Raw genomic sequence first — 21,187 nt, 5'->3', positions numbered from 1 at the left:
TTCTTCAATCCAACTTTTTTCTTTCTTTTACCTTCATTTCTTAGGGACAAGTTTCATCAAGTATAAATTTGTATTTCTTGCACTTTAGAACAATAATGATCACAAAATAATTAGTATGGATATAAAATTCTTATGATTAATATATGAATCTATAACCAACAATCAATTGATCTACTGGAATGAGACACTACAAACCTTTTTTGTTGTAGTGTAGATTCTTTAATTAAAAAAATATACGAGTCTATCGATCTGAATTCCAAGTCAATATTCTTATGTTGATTCCAACCATGGATGATCCGATTAGTAAAAGCAAATGGACCTAATAGGCAAGACTTGTGATCAATTGAATGAGAATTGGGCCAAAACAAAAATAAGAAAGGGGATTTTAATTTTCAGCTTTGTGTGAGGCTTTAGAAGGTAATTAATCAATTTCAAGAAAAATTGAAAATATTATTTTTATTCGATTAAATGATAACTTAATTGATAATAATTATAGAGAATGGTATTATAGCAATTATCACGAAATATATAGAAGAAAATTATACTATTTTTAATTAATAATATTAATTTATATGTAATCTAAATCCATTATAAATAAATTAGTCTTTAAACTTTGAAACATTTTATATCAATCCTCAAATTATTATTCTCATTCTAAATTAATCCTTATTTTAAAAAAATCCGTATTACTTTTCAGATTATCAATATTATTTTATTTTTATCTTTCAATTAGGGTATCATTAACTCCAACGTGAAAACTTGTAAATAATTTATATTTCTATTTGTTCTTTTTCTCAATTCCTCTCAAGATAGTGTTCTCTTTGTGATGATTGACATTGTCATTGACAACGGTAAAAATTAGGGTTTAAAAACAGAAAAAGAAAATCATTCACCAACGTCGCATTGAAAGCTCATAAATAAACACGACTCTAAAGGTCTAGCTACATTTAAAACATGAATCTAACTTAAACCTTAAAGTTTATGATTAATTTGATTAATATTTTATGAAATAATTATAAGGGTAGTATATGTTCAAAATTTTCTTAATCAATTGATAATGAATACATACCCTACATATACAACTACTCGAATCTAGAACTTTTAAGGACAATAACATTCATTTTTATCACTGAGGTCGCTCAGTGAGTTTTAATATATTACTAAATATGGTATGTATCTATTTTTAAATTTTAATAAAAGAATATATATATAAGAGTTATTATATACTAAATTAATATAAAATAAAGATTATCTGTGAAAAAATATGGGCAAACCTAAAATATACACATGCATGAAAAGTAACCCTACACATAAGTTTACACCAAACCCTATCCAATTCATAAACACTCAGATTTATAGGCAAGTTCTTTTTGTCACTGTAAATTAGCCCGTCACAACCCTCATTGGTCATTCATTCCATATTTTGTTCTATATTGTTCTTAAATCGATGGCTGAGCAGTACATAGTTGGAATTGCAGGTGTTATGGCTTCTCTTTTGGGGTTTGTTCTCTTCTACTGCATTTCTCTTGTAAGATCTAGGGGACCGAGCAAGATCAACAGAACAGCTTCTATGGAGTTTCCGAGTGAAAATTGTGTAAACAAAACTGGAAATGCTGAGGCTGTTGGGACTACTGATATTATCATAGTTGGCGCTGGAGTTGCCGGAGCAGCTCTTGCCTATTCTCTTGGAAAGGTTCCAATATTCTTCGTGATATAATTGTCATGTGTACTCGTCACAACTCCACCTAGTTTATCAGACCGTGTCATGATGTGTCAGATCAGGTCGGGTCGAGTCGAGTTATAAGCATACAAATCCGAATTACCCTTCTCGGCTCACATGATGCGGGATGGACGTCGAGTTCGTGTGATTGAGAGGGACCTAAATAAGCCTCACAGAATTGCTGGCGAAAACCTAATGCCAGGGGATACCTCAAGTTAATTGAATTAGGCCTTGAGGGTAATTAAACAAGAAAAAAAAACCCTACTTTTAATAGCTTATGCAACAATATAATGTTATAGTGAGGGATGTACTGAATGGGAACGGACGGGGACAATAGCCCCCACTTCGCGCCAACTCTGGGTGCGCATTTGATCGACGATGCACTCAATATACGCCTAAACCAATTAGAGTTTAATTAAATTATTTTAAATCCTAATCTATAATATCTATTTCTTATTCTTCATCAATGCACAAAGAGATAAATAAAATTTTATTCAGATTGGATTTTATTTTAATATTTTATTCTTATTTTAAATTCTATTTTAAGTGAGTCTTTTTTTAATTATCTCGAATTCGTTAAAAAAATCACACAACTCTAATGATCTCCACTTTAATACAAATCAACATTGAACAAGTTCTCACCCTCTTTCACAAAACTTCTTGGAAGAAGTGTTCTTTAACAATGAGCATCGACTAGATTCAATAATACTCAAATTTGATTATAAGAAAAGTGACTAAAACATTTAATTATTTCTTTGACCAATCAGATAATTTGTACACAGATTAAAACTATTACCCCTATTGTATGTTATTGTTTTCACATCTTTGACACGTCATACGGGACCCGAGAAACCGACCGATTACTCTGTTTTGTTTGCTTTTCGCTTCGACCTAAGATCTCCATTGCTTTTAGCCTTGGGCTTTACCCGCTTAGCTCATTCAAGACCGCCATGGCAGCAACAAAGAAGCTTTCATCTCTTTTCCCTCTCTTCTCCCTCCTCTGCTTCGTCTGCATCTTTCTCCTTCTCTCTATTTCCAGAAGAGCCTCCATTTCCTCTTTTGCAACTCATCCCAATTTCTTCCAATTTAGACCCATCGACACAACCCGATCCGATCCGACTGCAGCCGGCGATTCTTCCTGCGATTACACCGATGGGTCGTGGGTTTACAACCCAGATGCGAGATTCGATAGGTACGACAGTAGCTGCAAGGAAATATTCAAAGGATGGAATTGCATTCTGAACAACAAATCCAACAGCGGAGACATCGTTAAGTGGCGGTGGAAGCCTCGTAATTGCCATCTCCCGCCGTTCGATCCGCTCAAGTTTCTTCACACTTACAGAGACACCAACATTGGTACTCCCCCTCTCACGAGATTTGAAATTAGAGAAAAAGTAATTTAAGCAATTAGGCCTTAACCGATACTCAACAGTGCAGGGTTTATTGGTGATTCCTTAAACAGAAACATGTTTGTTTCTTTGTTTTGCACTCTGAAACGCGTGACCAATGATGTGAAGAAATGGCGTCCTGCTGGAGCAGATCGTGGATTTACCTTTGTTCACTATAATCTTACCATTGCTTATCATCGAACTAATCTTTTGGCACGCTATGGTAGGTAAGCTGCTTTGGGGGCTCTTTTTATTCATTTTGATAAATTTCCAATTCATTTCGTTTGAAGTTGTTTTCTTTGGCTTGTTTGATGCAGGTGGTCGGCTAATGCAAATGGTGGTGAGTTAGAAGCTCTTGGATATACAGAGGGTTATAGAGTCGATGTCGATATTCCAGAAAGCACATGGGAAAAGGCTCCAAGCTTCCATGATATACTGATCTTTAACACAGGACACTGGTAGTCTTTTTACCCTTTCCATTTAACATGATGTAGATTGTCGATGCATGATGACTCGTTGCGATCTTTTAGTGCCGGTAATATTATGGTAGCATGCCTTTATGTTCTTGTTTGTTCTTCCTAAGTTGTTGGATCATGGTAGATGAAAATAACCAAAAGTGGATTAGATTTGGGTTTGGTTATCGAGTTACATGCACTCATCAGAGCTCTTAGGCTCAAGCTGTGTAGCTTGTGGTTGTGTTATATTGACATGTTGGTTGGTTGTTGAGATCTTTTGGTGGTAATAGTATGGTAGCATACCTTTTATTTTCTTTTGTTGTTCCTAAGTTACTTTTAGCATTTCATCCTATTTTCGTGTTGAATGAAATCAACCGAAAATGGATTTTATGAGATGACAAGTTGCCATAGTTGGATGTGGTTTTTGATTTATATGTAATCATCAATGCTTTTTGGATCATGTTGTATGTGGTTGTGTTATATATTTATGTTGTTTCCTGGTCACAATTTCTTTTGTTATTCTAATCCATATATTTCTAGTTTGTTATCCAAGATTTCCGGACTTGGATTAACTATTTCGATTGCTCTTTTATAGGTGGTGGGCTCCTTCGAAATTCGACCCAGTCAAGTCACCAATGCTTTTCTTTGAAAAGGGTCTTCCTGTGATCCCTCCCATACCTCCTGATGTTGGCTTGGATAAGGTTTTAAAACACATGGTATGTTACTGCAAATGGCGTTTGCTGCAATTTTGAATAATATACTAATTGGGTGCTTTGCATAACAAAGCTTATTTAGTGGCATTCATGCAACTTTCGTTTAGAGAAGACTTGGCATTGTCAGAGTTATAGCTACTATTTTCCCTTCTGAGTTCTTACTAATCGTCAATCGGCAGATACGGTTTGTGGAGAAAACAATGCGACGAGGTGCCATTAAATTGTTTCGCACGCAATCACCCAGGCATTTTGAAGGAGGCGACTGGGACCAAGGTGGCTCTTGTCGACGGTTACTGCCTTTGTTACCAGAAGAAGTGAGTCTCTTTACTAGTTATGTTGACGCTATATTTGTTAATATAAATGCCGGCTTGCAATGTTCTACCTTTCGATTAAACTTGCATCTTATTTTATGCTGAAATACTTCCATTGTTTTCCGAGGAGAAAGAATTGTTCATCTTTTGTCTGTTTCCACTCTGGATCAAGGTTGAAATTGGTTATATCCCCTTTTCAGGTGGAAGAGCTCTTCTCGTTGAAGAATAACGGGACGAACGTAGAAACACGGCTCGTGAATCAGCACCTATACGAGGCCCTCGAGGGGTCTAATATCCACAGCTTAAATATTACCCGTATGAGTGAGTTCAGAGCAGACGCTCACCCTTCCTCAGCCGGAGGAAAGAAACACGATGACTGCATGCATTGGTGCTTGCCTGGAGTTACAGATACATGGAACGACCTGTTTGTAGCCCATCTTAACCGTCTTAAAACTCGAAACTGAAATTGTTTTCTTTGTGTTTCACAAACAATTTAGTAGTTTTGATTCATTTATGGTGACGAGTCTAGAATTAACCTTATTGGTTTGTGTTGTATTCAGCTTGTATTACACTTTTTTTCAACAAGTATTGTTACAGTAGGATTATACTTGGATACCTATGTCCGATTCGATGTCGGTAAGAGTAACATAGAATATTTATACTCATTTATGTCCAAGAAGTTGGTCATGAAAGTTAAAACAAAACTGACTCAAATCTGTCCTGCCATGTCATTCGAACTGTACAAACTGATGGTTATCACATCAAGCTCAAGAACTGCTGTAAGTGTTTATATCCAAAAGCACATCTAACCAACTCATCCGATTAGTTGTTTATTACACCAAACAACCTAAAACGACAAGGCCCCACCTGTATTAAACGACAAAGCTCTGAGTTTGCTGCCTCAATTCTTTCCTTAGCTTATAAGAGAATGGCAGACAAGCATCCATGCTTAGATCCACCGCCGCAGCCAGCGCCACAAAAGCTGCTGCATCCTCCGTGCATGTCACATGCTTCACCCCTACCTCCACTTCCGGTTTACTGCATTTCACCGCACTTTCCACAGTTGATGACATTACAAATCCACTACCGCTCTGCGGAGAAATGGATAACACTCCAAACCCGAAGTCTGACCCTGATCCGGACCCTGGTCTTGACGAGGAATGTGACCATGACGACCCGAAGTCACAGCTGCTTTGTGAGCTTATCAATGGAGTTTGGATTGGGGTTGCCATGTTGGTTGTCAAAATATCCATGGTGAATTTCCCGCTAAATTTGGTGCTGAGAGTTGAACTGGCGACGGTGGTGGTGGTGGTTGTGGTTGTACCTGTGGCTGTCATGATATTATCGTGGAAGAGGTTGACTCTGTAACTGAGTGCGTCGATGAAACCAGGCTCACGCCAAACTTCAAGTCGACCCCAAGGTTTCCAGGTTCTATATCCCGGACGGAGAATTAGCCATGCACCGGGATTGGACCTACTAACCCTGTCTGAGCCAAGCGATGGGACAAATGGTGTCACCATTGATGCCATTGCAACCGGAGAGCCTGATAGGTCGTGGATTGTAATCGACCATCCTTTTAGTTCTTTAGAGAACTTGTCCCTACCAGATTTCAGACAAGATAGCCAGTTCCTGGACCTGTTTGATTCCGACAAAGATGATCTGAAACCAAACTTACAAGTGAAGACTGCCTGTTTAAAAGAGCCTTGAACCTGGAAAACCTGAGGGCTGCACTCTGGGTCTCCACCAAACTGGAAGACAAATCTCGGGTCAGGTTCAGTCCTGACATTTAAACACAACTGCATACATGATCCATTCTTGCTGCTTCGATTTCGGCCTATAGGAACCGATCCATTATGTAAAACACACGGCCTCGATTCCCAGATGCCATGGAGATCCAAAGGCACTGAAACCTTCCCCAATAACTTCCCAGATGCCAGTCCACAGGCACTGTCGCCATTACCATCAGCATAAACTTCTATAGACAGCTTGAACGATGAACCCCAAAGACAAATCTGAGGCTTGCTTAGACTGAAACACGCCACGACAGGAGCAGTTTCCAGACTTTGTCCTGATTGGATCAAAGGGATTGTAGCAACTTGATGAGGGAAGTTGTTGAATTTGATCTTACAGTAACAAGAAAAATAAGGGTCCTGGACCCTTGACAGTGAGGACCTTGTAGGTACATGAAATTTCAGGGCCAAATTTCCCACCAGGATGCGCACAAAAGGGCAATGATCCATCGAGTGCTTGTGGATGAGGGTCTGAAGCCAAAAAAAAAAAAAAGAGTTCGCCTACAAAATGGAAGAGACAAGGCGATCTCTATAAGCAAAATGGAAAGTTGGAGAGATGCCAAAACAGGCTGTAACATTAGATGGATTGCTGCAGACAATGTCTCAATCAATTATTAATGATTATTTTCGAGTTATTTAAGTCTTTATTGGTATCAAATTTTGAATTTAAATCCGATCAATCTTTTCTTTAGTAAATTAATCTAAAACTAATCCGATTCACTGATTTACTAGTCTAAATTGAACATGAAGACCAAGCCGACAAAACCCTGAATCTAGAACAGGCCTTCGACTTGACCCCGTCATAGATTATTATTCTGCAAATCAAAGATTACAAAAATAGATATTGGGCAATGGGGAATGCATGGGAGTTTATTGTACACCAAGACTTGATCATCGAATACAATGCGCACGTATTACGACAACCACCGCAAGATGCTTCTATGCTACTTCTTGGTCGTTTTCCCTTTTCTACCTTTGTCGTTTTGAAACTACTTTCAACTATAGATAATTATTTGAACCTTCGACTCAATTTTGTAAGTTTTTTTTTTCTCAAAAAATCAGAAATGGATCAAATTTTTACCCCAAAAATCAAAATGAATTTTAAGTTAGGTAAAACGGACTCATGACCATCTCTACTTTCAACTCTTTCTACTTTTCAATTCTCCGCCAACTCATAATCTTGATTGAGAATCAAGTCTTAATTAATATAATGAGATGTTAGATTATTTAAATAATATTTTAAAATTTAATATTATAAATGGAGCAAATTACGTTAAAAGAATCATTTCTATAGCAAAACTCTCTGCAATTCTCTGAAATATATTATTAATATCAATTGTAATCTAATTTAAGCTTCGTTATATGTAGACGATATCTAAATTTATTCTAATTTAACTAAGCATGCATCATGATATTTGATTTTAAATCTGATATCTAAGTTTGAATTGAGTCTTATCTAATTTAACTTGATATGTCAACGATTTAAATAAATCCAGTTCACGTTTAATTTGAAATGATTCAAATTAATAAATCGAATTGCTTTAAACTCAATGGTTAAATTAAAGGAGAAAAAACTAACTAATATTAAGTACTTCATTGTATATGATCACATAAAGATGAAATCAATAGTGTTCATACAGTAAATAAAAACTAAACATTAATTTTGTAACGTAGAACAGTAACCACACCTTCAATGATGCCGTAGAGATTATTAATAATCCAAGTCAGGACCATGATCGAAATTAAAACCTTCAATACCAAGACCAAAGTCACCATCTCCGACGGCAAAACCTCCGTTTTGGACAGCAAAACCATTCCCGAAGCCGCTTTGGTTAGCCACGGTGGTGGTAGTCGCGGCGGTGGCGGCGAAAACATCTCCCATCAGTAAATTACCCCTGTTAGCCACATTATTCCTCAGCTCCTCCATTGCATTAGCATAGGTCTCAAGTTCCTCAATCCCCATATTATTATCAATAGGCTCATCCCACCAAAACTCTCCCTTGTTTCTCTTATCCTCATTCTCCTTTTCTATCTCCTTGGTCCGCCCTTTTTCCACCTCTAGTTTCTCCAACGTCTCTCGACACTCCTCGTTAAACTCCTCGAAACACGAGGCAATGTCAGCGTCTTCCAGAGGGTTTCCATTAAGATAACGATCCAGTATCACGTCGACGTTCGGGTGGCCAAAGCAAAACGGTTTTCCTTTGGGAGAGAACACGATGATCCCGATGTTCGCGCCGCATAACACGCAAAGCTCGCTGGCTTTCTTGAATAACCCGTTGCGGCGTTTCGAGAAAGTTACCTGACGGCTGCTTTCGTTCTCGAGTTTCTTTATCTGAATCTTCTGGCGGCCCCTAGTTGCCCTGGTGGTGGTGTTGCTACTTATGGTTTGCTTGGGAGTTGCCATTGTTATACCTAATGAGCTCTGAGAAAATTTGGTATTCTTTGAAGCTTTCTTACACTCTAAGGGGAAAGAAAATTCAAGAGATTATAGTAAATATATACATGGTAAGTTCGAATGTGTACACTTTAGTTCAATTCATAAATTTTCAACTTTACATTTATTAGTATCTTTATAATTATTATATCAATGATTCTCCAATATTATATATGAATATTTGATATGATTTTTATTTTAATTCAATCTTACACACTTATATAATAATATAATAATAAATTTTATATTTCATGTTCTCGTTTTTTAAAAAAATATTTTTTATATTTATTTATGTTCAAAATTTACGAGTGTTTATTTTAATAATGTCATCTCAAAAATTAACATTAAATTTTTCCCGTAAGTTGATTTAATTAATTGCCTATTAGAAAATCCCAGAGATTTCTGCTGTGAAAAAGGGTTATTTAATTGCCTTTAAGGTAGACCGTAGATATTGGTTATTTAAAATCAATTCTTAATTAAGTTTGGGTTGGAGAGCAATGTTGTTCTTGTAATTCTGCACAGTTTAATAAAAATAATTTTATTTGAATCGTTAAATCGATAGACGAAAGATGCTTGTTGTTAAATTGAAAATATTGACAACCAAAATAATAAGATTAGAGAATTTGAAGGACCATATTGAAGATATTAGCAAAATTAGAGGATAAAACAACACCAGATATCTCAAAAATACAATACGTTAATAATAGTTGGGAGTTATGATCAACCACAAAGATGAAAGATCCCTCAATAAGAGTTACTTTATTTGTTTATATCATGTTCGTCTTATATTTAAACTTTGGAGAAACTATTGATTTAGTCACCACCGATTACTCAGTTTTTATTTTAGCCACCTAACTATTTTTCTAAAAAAATCATACTTAACGTTATATATGTTTTTGTGACTCAACATTCAAAAATTAACGATGATATTGACATGTCATCATAAGATAATATCACAAAAATAATTAAAAAAATATTATGTCAGTTTCACCTTTATTTTTTTTAACAAAAAGATTACTAAAATATAACCAAAACATAATATTTTGAATAATTTTTTTAAAAAAAAATTGAAATTGAGTGATTAAAATAAAAATTAAATAATAAGTGCTCTTAATGTTTACATGGTTACATTTAGGGGTGCTTATTGAGCAAGTCGATGCGAGTTGAGTAGTACTCGACTCGTACTCGTTAAAAAATTTTGTTACTCGATTTGACTCACTACTCATTAAAAAATATTACTCAATTCGTTGCTCGTTAAGCTCACAAAATTTTTTTGGATAGGATAATTAAGGTTTAATTTTCGGGTGTAGAAAATTAATAATTAATTATTTTTCATTTTTTATTGTTTATTGTTTATCAGAAAATTAATACATTAATAATTAGTAGTAATTATTAATTAATAATTTAACATATTTATTATTAATTATTATTATATATATAAACATAAAGGAAGCACGAACAAAAGCGAAACGACAGCGTTTCTCTTATGTCTCACAAATTTTCAAATAATTACTATTATCTAATTGGTTTTCTCTATTATAAACTTCGTTTTCCAATCCTTCTTCTCATCCTCCTTCTCTTACACTCTTCAAATCGATAGTAAAATTATAGCTGGGAACGAATCGATTCATTTCCTTTTGAGCAAGAAAGATAATATTTATCATTAAAATCGGTAAGTTTGGAATTGTGTTGATTGATCGATCTGTCGATGGAGGATTGTGGGAGCAGCGACGAGGATTACTACTATTCGTCCGATCGAGACTCCCTCGACGGTCTCGAGAATGAGGACCCCGATTTGCAGTGGGCCCCTTCAAAGGGTCCCACTACCAAGGTCAATTTATTCCCGAATTCCATGTCTTGTTCCAATTTGTCATTGATATGTAGATTCTTGGTTCTGGGTTTTTTTTCCAGTTTAAGATTGGGTTTTGTTTAATTTGGAAAAATATGGTTTTGGGTTTTCTCGAGAATGAGGATAGAGTAATTTGAAGTGGGTGATTTTTTTTTTGCATGTTCATTAGGGAATTCTTTTAGTTTCACAAGCAGAGGAACTGCTGATCGTTGAATTTGATCAGTTTTTTTCTCTCTATTGCATGTGTTTCGTGTTTTTGTTATACTATATTGCACTGTGTATATTGAACTCTTCCCCTTCAAGAAACCCGGGGGGGGAGATTAAGCTTTAATCTTGATTGGAAAACCTTAAAGGACTGACTACATAGTGTCTATGAATCTTATATTCATCTTCTTTTCCGTTCCTATTTGTACTGAATTCTTAGAATGGGCGTACTTGTGTTGTAACCCATTATGGTACTTACGCAGGTTATTACAAAAGAATCACTTTTAGCTGCCCAGGTAAAAAAAAAATCTTTTTCTCCTTTTTTTGGTTTCCTGTGCATATGTGTTCTAGTTTTTAGAATTGAATTGATTGCTTTGTTTTGTCTTGGCAGAGGGAAGATTTGCGGAGAGTAATGGAGATGCTATCGCTTAGGGAGCACCATGCTCGGACTTTACTGATTCATTACCGATGGGATGTTGAGAAATTGCTCGCCGTACTTGTGGAGAAGGGGAAAACGGACTTGTTTTCTGAAGCTGGTGTTTCTGTTGTTGAGAGTGAGGATACAGAAACACCTATGACCTCTTCATCTGCAGCAATGTGTGACATATGCATAGAGGAGTTGCCTGGTGATAAGATGACGAAAATGGGCTGTGGCCATGCCTTTTGCAATGACTGTAAGCATCCTCCTTAATCTGCAACTTGTTCTTAAAGCATGCATATGCGCCATATAAGACCAGCATGTAAAAATGCGAGGACTCTTGAAATCGACCCTTAAAAATGAGCAATCAACTCAAATTTGGTTATGTGTGCAAAAAGTAATTGAAGTTGTAACAGCTCGCACATTTTAGTCTATTGAGTTGATTTTTTCCCTCCTTTTCCTAGGTTGGACAGAACATTTTGTTGTGAAGATAAATGAGGGTCAAAGTAAGCGCATTAGGTGCATGGCACACAAGTGCAATGCTATTTGTGATGAGGCTGTTGTTAGGAATCTAGTTGGTAAAAGGCATCCTGATCTAGCGGATAAATTCGATCGTTTTCTTCTTGAGTCATACATCGAAGACAATAGGATGGTTAAATGGTGCCCTAGTACTCCTCATTGTGGAAATGCTATTCGCGTTGAGGATGATGAATTTTGTGAGGTAGAATGTTCTTGTGGTGTACAGTTTTGTTTTAGTTGCTTATCAGAAGCACACTCGCCATGTTCATGTATGATGTGGGAGCATTGGATGAAGAAGTGCCGAGATGAATCAGAAACAGTCAACTGGATCACTGTTCATACAAAGCCTTGCCCGAAGTGTCACAAACCTGTGGAGAAGAATGGTGGATGTAATCTTGTGAGCTGTATCTGTGGACAAGCATTTTGGTAAGGATTTCTTTTTTTTTTTTGTTGACTACTGTTTGCAAATTTCTTAAAACTGTCTAATCTGATTGTGATGACAATTAGTTATCTATGTTTAAGTGTTTGGTTTTGGCATAAATGTTAATTCTAATCAAAGCTTTTGAACTTACACCAGCATTAGTGACTTGTTTTACTCCTCATTCCTGTTTAATTTATTTATAATTATATTATTTGGTTTTTTTACATGATTTTTGCACTGCTGAATATGAATTATTTTATCACATTTCTCTCTTTTCCAACTAATGCAGTTGGCTGTGTGGTGGTGCTACTGGACGGGACCATACTTGGTCAAGAATTGCTGGTCACAGCTGCGGTCGCTACATAGAAGACTGTGAGAAAAAGACTGAACGAGCAAAGCGAGATCTCTATCGTTATATGCACTATCATAACCGTTATAAAGCTCATACAGATTCGTTTAAGCTTGAGAGTAAACTCAAGGAGACTATACTGGAGAAGGTATCAATTTCAGAAGAGAGGGAATCAAGACTTAGAGATTTCAGCTGGGTAAATAATGGACTTCTTAGACTTTTCAGATCAAGGCGGGTTCTTTCATATTCATACCCGTTTGCATTTTACATGTTTGGAGAAGAATTATTCAAGGATGAGATGACAAATGAGGAAAGGGAAATAAAACAGCATCTGTTTGAGGATCAGCAGCAGCAGCTTGAAGCAAATGTTGAGAAACTGTCCAAGTTTTTGGAAGAGCCTTTTGATCAATATACTGATGATAAAGTAATGGAGATACGAATGCATGTAATCAATCTTTCTGTGATCATTGATAACCTTTGTAAGAAAATGTAAGTATAGTTATTACATATCAAATACTAATTGATGTTTATGAGAGTTTTGAGTTCTCGTGCTGAGGCTATTCTTTGCAGGTATGAATGCATTGAGAATGATTTATTGGGTTCTCTCCAACGAAATACCCATAATATAGCTCCATACAAATCCAAAGGCATCGAGAAAGCATCAGAGCTTGCTGTCTGTCGGAATAGTAAAGCCGGTACTACAACTGGCAATTGCCTTCCCTTCGATTGTGGCACTAGTGGTATGTGCACTTATCTTTTGGGAGATCAACACACACACTTAGTTTGAAGATTATTAAAACATATATATTTTTAAAAATTTACTGACATGTAGGCAAGCGCGACCGATCTTTCAGCTTTGAGAGTTCAGATGACAGTGGTTGCCCATCACCGAAAAAACCTAAAAAGGAGAGTTATGGAGGTGGTTTCTTTGATCTGAACTTGCCAGCAGAAGTTATCGACAGGAATTGATCTCTCTAATAGTCTTTTTCTGGATAAGTACATATGTACAGAGCTAATTAGAGACCTTCACTTTATCTGATGGGATTTGATGATTTAATGGATTGAGCATAGAACCCCGCTCAAATGATTCACTTTCCCTGCTTAGCATGTTTTTTGTCCCCCTTTTTCTGCTTCTTTTCTATTTTAGAGAGATTTTGGAAGATCAATTCTTGATTTCATAGGTTCTCTTTATCTTTCAAAGGTTGTGTGAACTGAAAATCAATTTAATGTACAGAAACCTTAGGCTTTTGAATTTGAGTAATTTCTCAAACCTGAGATCTGAGTTGTCCCAAGTTTCCTCCTTTTAAGATATTTTTCATTGCTTATCTTTGCTACAATAAACATCTGTTGGTAACCATGGAGTTTGCTTGGATCTTTATTTAAAATCTATTTCTGGCAATGCTAACCTGTGGAGCATGAGTCGAGTCATGACATGCCGAGAGGATGAACTCCAGAATTGTTCTCTTTAGGCATCTACAGGTCCTGCAAGGTTTTTTGTTACTCACAGGGTCCGCAAGTTTGACAGATCAAAGCATATATTCATTATGTTTTTCATTTTGCTCAAGATGTCTATCTCTTTCCCGCCGGCAATGATGTCGGATTATGACACTGATAAGCTTGGTCCTCCATTTGATGTTTTAGGCATCGGTCAAAACTCGAGCCTTCTGAAACCTTGAAAAGTCTGAAGCAGGCAACTCATTTTAGTTATCGCCGTATAGTTTAATGCTAAAATTGTATGATTAAATTAGTTGAAGTGATCAATCAATCATAGAGTCTTGGCAAACATATCAAAAGGAAAGGCAATAAACTTTTTCAAGAAAGGAGAAAAGCAAGTCTTTTATGGACTGGATTCTAATGTTTTCCCTTTGTAAAAGGGATTAGACAAAGTAATGCCCACAAAAGCAGTCATTTCATGTCAAAACATTGATCTTATACATTTATTCTTTGACCTTCAACTTTCAGCCCTTTTGAGGTCTGTTTTCTTTTCCCTCGAGTGCTTTCTCCCTTTTGGTTATTTTAAAGGGACGACAACAGATCATCCTATGCGACTCAAACTCGACAATGAATATTAGATACATGTCCGACATGGATATAAAGATATTCTCTTATACTTCATATTCAAATATAGACAAGTGTCAAATGCATAATAAAAAGTTGAAACAACATACCTTAGCAATCTCTTCACCAGCCATACATGTTATATTGGGATTGAGCAGACATGAATGGAAAAGTAGATTTAATATAAAAGTTAGCTAAGTCAAGTAATGATGGTTTGCATGCATTCATGCTCTTATTATTATTACTTCTTCTGTAGCATATCTCTGTCGTGAAGCGGCTTAAAAGCCATATATTCTGCATGCACAAAGCTTTTTGTAGTGGAGCCAAATCAAAGTGGATCCCTTGGCTTGAACGGTGTAGAAATGGCATAGGAACAAAATGAAATGTAAAAGTAGAAACTACATGATTGAAAACCCACAAAGGCACAACAAGGACTGATTTTACTTCTTTTAATGCAAAGGTGGTTTAGCTTTCTAAGACAAGGGACTAGTCAAAGAAATGGACACCCTTTGTAAACAGCTAATTGAGACATAGCTCTTCTACCTATGCAACTAGTGCTATCAATTCAATTTCAAGGCTAACTTGCGCGAGTAGTCTCATTCCATTGGATTGTTTATTGTGAACCTTATAATATATATGCAGATTTCATACTGTATTATGTTGCAATTAATGCAGAGTTTGGATGTTTCCTTCTAGCTCTGGCCATCTTTCTTGATGGGTTTAGAAAATTTTGTCAACATTTAATGATGTTTCAGTGAACTTTTATTCTCCACTAGGGGGCACCATTGATATTACCATGGCTGCAGCGGATTGGCGGGGTTCCGATTCGAATTTGCCCTTTCGATTCATGGAAGCAACACACAAGCGCTCCAGCAGGTAGCTCTCTGGTTTCTTAGAAGTTATGTGATTGAGCTAGTTGACTCTATTATCAGCTGGTAATGGTTGGTATATATTTTTGTTTTGATAGTTATCCATCTCATAACACAATAAAGAGCCATGTTGAAGCAAAGGAGAATACCAATCTCGAAGTTCGGAACTCTTTAAAGCAAGAGGTAAATTTTGCCATATCTGCAAAGCTTATACAGGTTTGGGATATATATACAAAGCTAAGCTACAATAGTAACATCTTTTCGAGCAGCATCTACGCCTTCGGGATCGATTGCAGGACCAATTTGCGGCTCGGCATGCATTAGACAAGGCATTAAGTCATAGACCTTTTACCGACTTTTATGTTCCATGTTTTTGCAGAATAATTACATTATAAATAACTTGTTGCATCAGTTAATGAGTTCATTCATGTAAATTCCAGGGTGCTAAGGATATTTTAAAGGACATTGCAGTTTTAGAATTGGAAATTGCCTACTTGGAGAAGTATCTGCTCTCGTTGTACCGTAAAACTTTCAATCGACGATTCTTGTGTTTGAATACCATAGAGGAGAATCCGAAACCAAATTCAGTGGCGCAAAAAGAAACGTTTCCTGAGGTTCTGGAAGGTGATATTATGTCAGAGAAAGAAAATCCACCAAAGAAATTCATTGATGTTTGGGGAACTAAGAGAGTGTTAGATTCTAGCATTTTTCGGAGCCATTCTACGCTCTCTCGGGGATCGGCATATTCGGTTACTTCTCCAAAAAAGAATGCTGATAACTCTGTAGATTTATACCATTCTCTTCCTTTGTCCATGTTGGAGGTAATCCGTGTCCATGTCAATTCAGTTGTATATTCCTTCTGGTTTCTGATTTTCCTTGCTTTCATTCGATTTTCCAGAAGGCTCAGATGAATACCTCGAATGGACTAACCTTGGCAGACCATTTCGTTTCCGATCGTATTCCCAAAACTCCGAACCAGCTTTCCGAGGAGATGATCAAGGCCATTTCAACCATATATTGTGAACTTGCAGACCCACCTTTGAATAACCATAACTTTTCTTCTCCTATGTCTTATTTATCATCAGTTGATGATATGTGGAGCACCCCACGGTGTGGGAAATTTTCATCCTTGAACTTCCACATCGATAGCCCTTTTAACATTGCGAAGTCGAAGGAATCCAGCGGACCGACCTTCGAAATGGTTAAGGTTCAAGGGATTTGCAGGGACAGCAAAAGGTTACAAGATATTGAACATAAGCTGCAATATTACAGGTCACTTGTTTATCAGCTGGAAGAAGTTGATGTTAGAAGGATGGAACATGAGGAAAAGCTAGCTTTCTGGATCAATGTACACAATTCTCTGGTGATGCATGTAATGTTCCACATATCAATCTTCATTTTATTTAATTTCCGAGTAAGACCCTAAAAAAATACCGACTTTACTTTGTTCATACAGGCATATTTGGTCTATGGTATTCCGAAAAACAATCTGAAGAGATTGTCTTTGTTACTCAAGGTGAGCTTTTCTGATTACTTCAACAAAGGATTATGCAATACATGCTTGCATTTGACAATCCTATGGATGATGATGATGATAATGATAAAGCAGGCTGCATATAATGTTGGTGGCCATACCATAAGCATAGACACCTTACAGTGTTCAATACTTGGGTGCCGGTCACCTCGTCCTGGACAGGTAAAATCCAGTTGTTGGCAAATTTTCGAGCAGAAGTATAATAATCAACACGAGATCAACATAAAACTTTCATCTGCTTGCAGTGGCTACGGTTTCTTTTTCCTTCGAAGACGAAATTTAGGGTCGGTGATCGTCGAAGAGACCATGCAATCGAGTCCCGAGAACCTCTCCTGCATTTTGCACTTAGTTCGGGAAGCCATTCGGACCCCGTGGTACACTTTTTGGAATAACTTATTGGGGACTAAATAAATTCTCGATATTCTTTTTGTCAAGACTTATTGATTTATTTTGATCTAGGTCCGAATATACACACCGAAAGAAGTGTTCCATGAACTTGAAGTAGCAAAACAAGAGTACATCCAAGCAAATTATAGTGTCAACAAGGAGCAAAACATAATGTTACCAAAGATTATGGAGTATTTTGCAAAAGATTCAGATGTTTGTTCAGCTGGTTTACTGCAAATGGTCGAGCAATGTATGCCTGGTGCACTGAAGAACATTCAGCAATCATGCAATAGGAAAAATGGGAAAATTATCGAATGGGTCCCTCACAATTTTGCATTCCAATATCTATTTCCAAAAGAACTAGCTTAGTGATATAGGGTATATCTAGCCCTGTGAAATTCATTACATCCTACATTGTTATAGTCTATGAATGATGGCGCTAAAATGAGGTTGATTTTGAGTCGTTATCAAACTCGGAATTTAGTTCTTATACTTTAATTTGACATAATTTGATCTCAAAACCGTTAATTATCATGATTAAAATATTGACATGAATTTTTATTAAAAAATTGTTCCAACTCATCATGTTGACATAAATTAATTAGTGCTGAAAATGAGTTTTTTTATGACAAATTTAGGGGAAATGATTAAAAAAAAGGAAATTTTGGATCTAAGAAAATTATTTAGGGATTTGGGGTGAATTATGGTAGCTTTCAAATTTATTTGCTCCATTATAAAAGAACTAAAGTCGACGATAACTACCAATGATATTGAGAGTAAGTGGCACTTGTTGACAACTTTGAAGATATGTGAGTCCGCTGTTCAACTCCGTAAAGCCGGCAGAGTAACGGTGAGAGAGACGACTTCGAAGAAACTAGGGGGCACCCACTTCAAATACGGTGTAGCCGATGAACATTTCGAGGTGACGAAATTCGCTCTGTTGGAGAGCATAAAGGAAGCAGTTCCGGAAATGTTGTCGGCGGAGATGAAGAATGCATGGGGTACGCTTATGATTGTTTGGTAGCGGCCATCAAAACTGAGATCGTGGCCTGCTCTCAAGCTTAAAGTGGTTCTTAGTTTAGGTTCGATTAAGTTTCGAGTTAACAATTCATAGATGATTGGAGAAGATTTATGTACACAATTCAAATGAGAAATGACCCACTAGATTTTGAGTCAACATGATGGAAGGAAAATGATCACAAGATGAGTTAAAAAGATAGTAGACATGCTCAAGGGTCGGATTTTCCGAGAGAACTTAAACAAAACTTCGATCATTATATAAACGGATCTAAAGAAACTTAGAATAACCAATTATCAAAATCTAAATACTAACAAGATAACCAGATAAATGTATATTCAAGTAGATATGACAAGTTTCATTTCTTAAATACAAGACTAACAGGCAAGAACACAAAAAACCTATTGTGATTGCACTTCGGCCTCGTACTAAAGCAAGAATGAACACGGAACTTGCATACTCCTTTATGTTCTAATCAAATTCTCTCCTTGTAAACCCACTGCACCATATAAGGAGGAAAAATCAGCAACAAACTATACAAAACAACCTCTCGAATGCAGTAGATGAGGGACACAAGCTAAGGGCTTTAACAATAATTCATCGTCTAAAAGATAAGTCAAGTGTGGCTACTATATCATTCACATAATTACCATATGAAGCAAAATCTGTTTTGCCAACCACTAAATTCAAATCGAAGGCATTGATTTTTGGTGCACTCAACTGATAATATTATGCAACAATCAGAGTAGAGGTGAAATAACAGGACTCTATTGAATGGCACCATAGAAGTTGTCATCAATGCAGGCTTGTAATCATTAGCAACCAACACAAAGAAACTAATTTCAATAACGATATCATTAGGGACAAAAGAAATGAAAATGGGGATTTGTTTACAGCTATGCAGGTTTACCAAATAACCAGTTGTCATGCTATTTGGCAAGGGAAAGGCACTAAGGCACACGCATGTAAATGGATAGTGATACAAAGAACGGCTTTCGCTATTATAACACACTCGACTTGTAACGAGACTGTAATAGCAACTTTTAAGGAAATCAAACAGATTGGTGTACCCCGACGACGATCGTGATAAAATTAAATCATTCCAAGCCAATGAATATACTCCAAAATATTAAACAAAAATGACAATCAGGGAATTGAAAGTGTCTTTTGAAGGCAATCATACTCCACCTATAGGACAAGGCATCCTGGTCGAGCTTACTATGCAGTGACCAACCCACATACAGGTTGGGAATAGCAATTTAGGTCCCTCTTAGTTTAAATGTTAGTCAAATTAGGTCCTGACCCCTGTTTAGGTTCAAATACTTAATAGGTCCTTGATCTATTGAAGTGAAGCAATTTGGCCCCTCCCAATGTTCTTCCAATGGACAAAAAAATGTCATAAAAATAGCCATATCCAAAACGTCTCCTTCCACTTTCCATCACCCAGATTATCTCCTAAACGTGTCTTAAGCATACAAACCCTATCTTGGGCAAACGCAAGAATTGATATTTAACCCAGATAGTAACAATTCGTAGCAGTAAAAACCCAGATAGAAAACAATACTCAGTCCCCAAAATTGGGCTGAGTCGAAGTCTTTAAATTACCTGACTCTAGAACTCGAGCTTTAGCTCATCTTTTTCATCAGAGAGGTAATGAAGAATGTAAGGGGTGACACGAACCACGGCTACCCAGACCCCAAACATAGCCACGTGTGCCTTCAGCTGCTTCAAGGCCGCCGCCTTGTCGGGTTTGCGCATAAACATTCCTGGGAACATCGCTGCTTCTGTTTGAGTTGTGCTGTGCTTTTTTATTAGAGTCTGGGTCGATGGAGGCAGAAGCTTAAACCCTAGCCGCGATGGGGGTTTAGCTACTATATAGAGGAAGCATATGGCCTTTGACTATTTTGCCCTTCAAGTTTTCTGCTATTTTATATCCACGTGTATATTCGGATTAATTCAGCTCCAAAGTGAAAGATTAAAGATAATTAATTATAACTCAACTAACAAGATTTATTCAATTAATAATCAACTTGATATTGTTTAAAAATGTGCATGTATAAAATTTTCGTTGAAAAATTCACTCACTAAAATTAAATACGAGAAAATAATAGACTGCCGGAGGTCTTCCATGGAAATTGCTCTCAACCTGGCATTGGGGGCAACCTACTACCTTACATCTCCTCACCTCATTATATATGGGAATAGGGTCAACTAATGTATATTTTATATGATTTTGATTATTGTAATAACAAATTTAATCTTTAATAATTATATATTACATTAATTTGATTTTTAAAAAATCAGATAAATTTAACCATGAACATGTGTAGAACATAAAAAAATCATATAGTATACAAATATTAAAGATTAAATTTATTATTCAAATCAGATAAATTCGATTTTAGATTTTATCGAGTTTGAATTTTTTTTATATTCAAATTCTGTTAGGCTGAATTTTTTTCAAAATCAATTTTATTTTTCAAATTCAAACTTTTCTAAATTTAATTTTTTAAAGATTTATATAGTTAGAGATTTAAATTAATAATGACAGAGTCGAACATGTTTGATCAATTTTACTATTTAATATAACCATCGAGCAACACTAAACCCTAAATCTAAATTATTCAAAAAATCATTCTCTTTCTACTCGAAGCTTCTGTAGGTTTGAAGAAGAATCAATTTTGGTCTCGAATCATCATTCTTTTTCAATTAAAAAACGACCATCAAGTTCTAATTATGTATATTATCCT

The 21,187-nt window shown here is 36.2% G+C and overlaps 6 protein-coding genes across 7 annotated transcripts; 3 read left to right on the top strand and 3 right to left on the bottom strand.

Annotated features, from left to right (window-relative positions):
- Positions 1-2,589: 2,589 nt before the first annotated feature.
- Positions 2,590-5,096, top strand: LOC120150682 (protein trichome birefringence-like 13). Its single transcript, XM_039163311.1, has 6 exons — positions 2,590-3,076; positions 3,158-3,335; positions 3,426-3,566; positions 4,159-4,279; positions 4,456-4,590; positions 4,788-5,096. The coding sequence occupies exons 1-6, from the start codon at positions 2,671-2,673 to the stop codon at positions 5,049-5,051; spliced, it is 1,245 nt and encodes a 414-aa protein (XP_039019242.1). The 5' UTR covers positions 2,590-2,670; the 3' UTR covers positions 5,052-5,096.
- A 162-nt stretch (positions 5,097-5,258) lies between these two features.
- Positions 5,259-6,827, bottom strand: LOC120150689. Its single transcript, XM_039163313.1, has one exon. The coding sequence runs from the start codon at positions 6,825-6,827 to the stop codon at positions 5,460-5,462; it is 1,368 nt and encodes a 455-aa protein (XP_039019244.1). The 3' UTR covers positions 5,259-5,459.
- Positions 6,828-8,088: 1,261 nt separating this feature from the next.
- Positions 8,089-8,788, bottom strand: LOC120150693 (agamous-like MADS-box protein AGL62). Its single transcript, XM_039163317.1, has one exon. It carries the CDS (start codon positions 8,779-8,781, stop codon positions 8,089-8,091), a length of 693 nt encoding a protein of 230 aa, XP_039019248.1. The 5' UTR covers positions 8,782-8,788.
- A 1,546-nt stretch (positions 8,789-10,334) lies between these two features.
- On the top strand, positions 10,335-13,824 carry LOC120150714 (probable E3 ubiquitin-protein ligase ARI2). 2 transcript variants are annotated; one of them, XM_039163338.1, is made up of 7 exons: positions 10,335-10,642; positions 11,128-11,160; positions 11,256-11,538; positions 11,747-12,227; positions 12,512-13,060; positions 13,142-13,278; positions 13,404-13,824. In XM_039163338.1, exons 1-7 carry the CDS (start codon positions 10,520-10,522, stop codon positions 13,538-13,540), a joined length of 1,743 nt encoding a protein of 580 aa, XP_039019269.1. In that variant the 5' UTR covers positions 10,335-10,519; the 3' UTR covers positions 13,541-13,824. The 2 variants fall into 2 exon arrangements, with proteins under 2 accessions (XP_039019269.1, XP_039019268.1); XM_039163337.1 differs by having other exon boundaries at positions 13,142-13,311.
- Positions 13,825-15,883: 2,059 nt separating this feature from the next.
- On the top strand, positions 15,884-17,823 carry LOC120150701. The gene is made up of 6 exons (XM_039163322.1): positions 15,884-16,319; positions 16,397-16,870; positions 16,955-17,014; positions 17,108-17,194; positions 17,278-17,406; positions 17,492-17,823. Exons 1-6 carry the CDS (start codon positions 16,131-16,133, stop codon positions 17,786-17,788), a joined length of 1,236 nt encoding a protein of 411 aa, XP_039019253.1. The 5' UTR covers positions 15,884-16,130; the 3' UTR covers positions 17,789-17,823.
- Positions 17,824-18,753: 930 nt separating this feature from the next.
- LOC120150681 (mitochondrial import receptor subunit TOM6 homolog) lies at positions 18,754-20,297 on the bottom strand. Its single transcript, XM_039163310.1, has 2 exons — positions 20,043-20,297; positions 18,754-18,936 (listed from the first exon to the last, which is right to left on the bottom strand). Exon 1 carries the CDS (start codon positions 20,211-20,213, stop codon positions 20,049-20,051), a length of 165 nt encoding a protein of 54 aa, XP_039019241.1. The 5' UTR covers positions 20,214-20,297; the 3' UTR covers positions 18,754-18,936; positions 20,043-20,048.
- Positions 20,298-21,187: the final 890 nt, after the last annotated feature.

Source organism: Hibiscus syriacus, unplaced genomic scaffold, assembly GCF_006381635.1.
Source record: "Hibiscus syriacus cultivar Baekdansim isolate YM2019G1 unplaced genomic scaffold, ASM638163v2 tig00111023_pilon, whole genome shotgun sequence".
Taxonomy (NCBI): Eukaryota; Viridiplantae; Streptophyta; class Magnoliopsida; order Malvales; family Malvaceae; genus Hibiscus; species Hibiscus syriacus.
This window is presented reverse-complemented; position numbering and strand designations above follow the sequence as displayed.

Bases quoted from the DNA above. Each gene is read 5' to 3' on its own strand.
- LOC120150682 (XM_039163311.1), top strand. From the start codon at position 2,671: ATGGCAGCAACAAAGAAGCTTTCATCTCTTTTCCCTCTCTTCTCCCTC. The intron at 4,280-4,455 runs GTATGTTACTGC...GTCAATCGGCAG, and splicing joins ATAAGGTTTTAAAACACATG to ATACGGTTTGTGGAGAAAAC. The intron at 4,591-4,787 runs GTGAGTCTCTTT...TCCCCTTTTCAG, and splicing joins TGCCTTTGTTACCAGAAGAA to GTGGAAGAGCTCTTCTCGTT.
- LOC120150689 (XM_039163313.1), bottom strand. From the start codon at position 6,827: ATGGATCATTGCCCTTTTGTGCGCATCCTGGTGGGAAATTTGGCCCTG.
- LOC120150681 (XM_039163310.1), bottom strand. From the start codon at position 20,213: ATGTTCCCAGGAATGTTTATGCGCAAACCCGACAAGGCGGCGGCCTTG.
- LOC120150701 (XM_039163322.1), top strand. From the start codon at position 16,131: ATGTCAGAGAAAGAAAATCCACCAAAGAAATTCATTGATGTTTGGGGA. The intron at 16,320-16,396 runs GTAATCCGTGTC...TCGATTTTCCAG, and splicing joins TTCCTTTGTCCATGTTGGAG to AAGGCTCAGATGAATACCTC. The intron at 17,195-17,277 runs GTAAAATCCAGT...ATCTGCTTGCAG, and splicing joins GGTCACCTCGTCCTGGACAG to TGGCTACGGTTTCTTTTTCC.
- LOC120150693 (XM_039163317.1), bottom strand. From the start codon at position 8,781: ATGGCAACTCCCAAGCAAACCATAAGTAGCAACACCACCACCAGGGCA.
- LOC120150714 (XM_039163337.1), top strand. From the start codon at position 10,520: ATGGAGGATTGTGGGAGCAGCGACGAGGATTACTACTATTCGTCCGAT. The intron at 10,643-11,127 runs GTCAATTTATTC...GTACTTACGCAG, and splicing joins CAAAGGGTCCCACTACCAAG to GTTATTACAAAAGAATCACT. The intron at 13,312-13,403 runs GTATGTGCACTT...ACTGACATGTAG, and splicing joins CTTCGATTGTGGCACTAGTG to GCAAGCGCGACCGATCTTTC.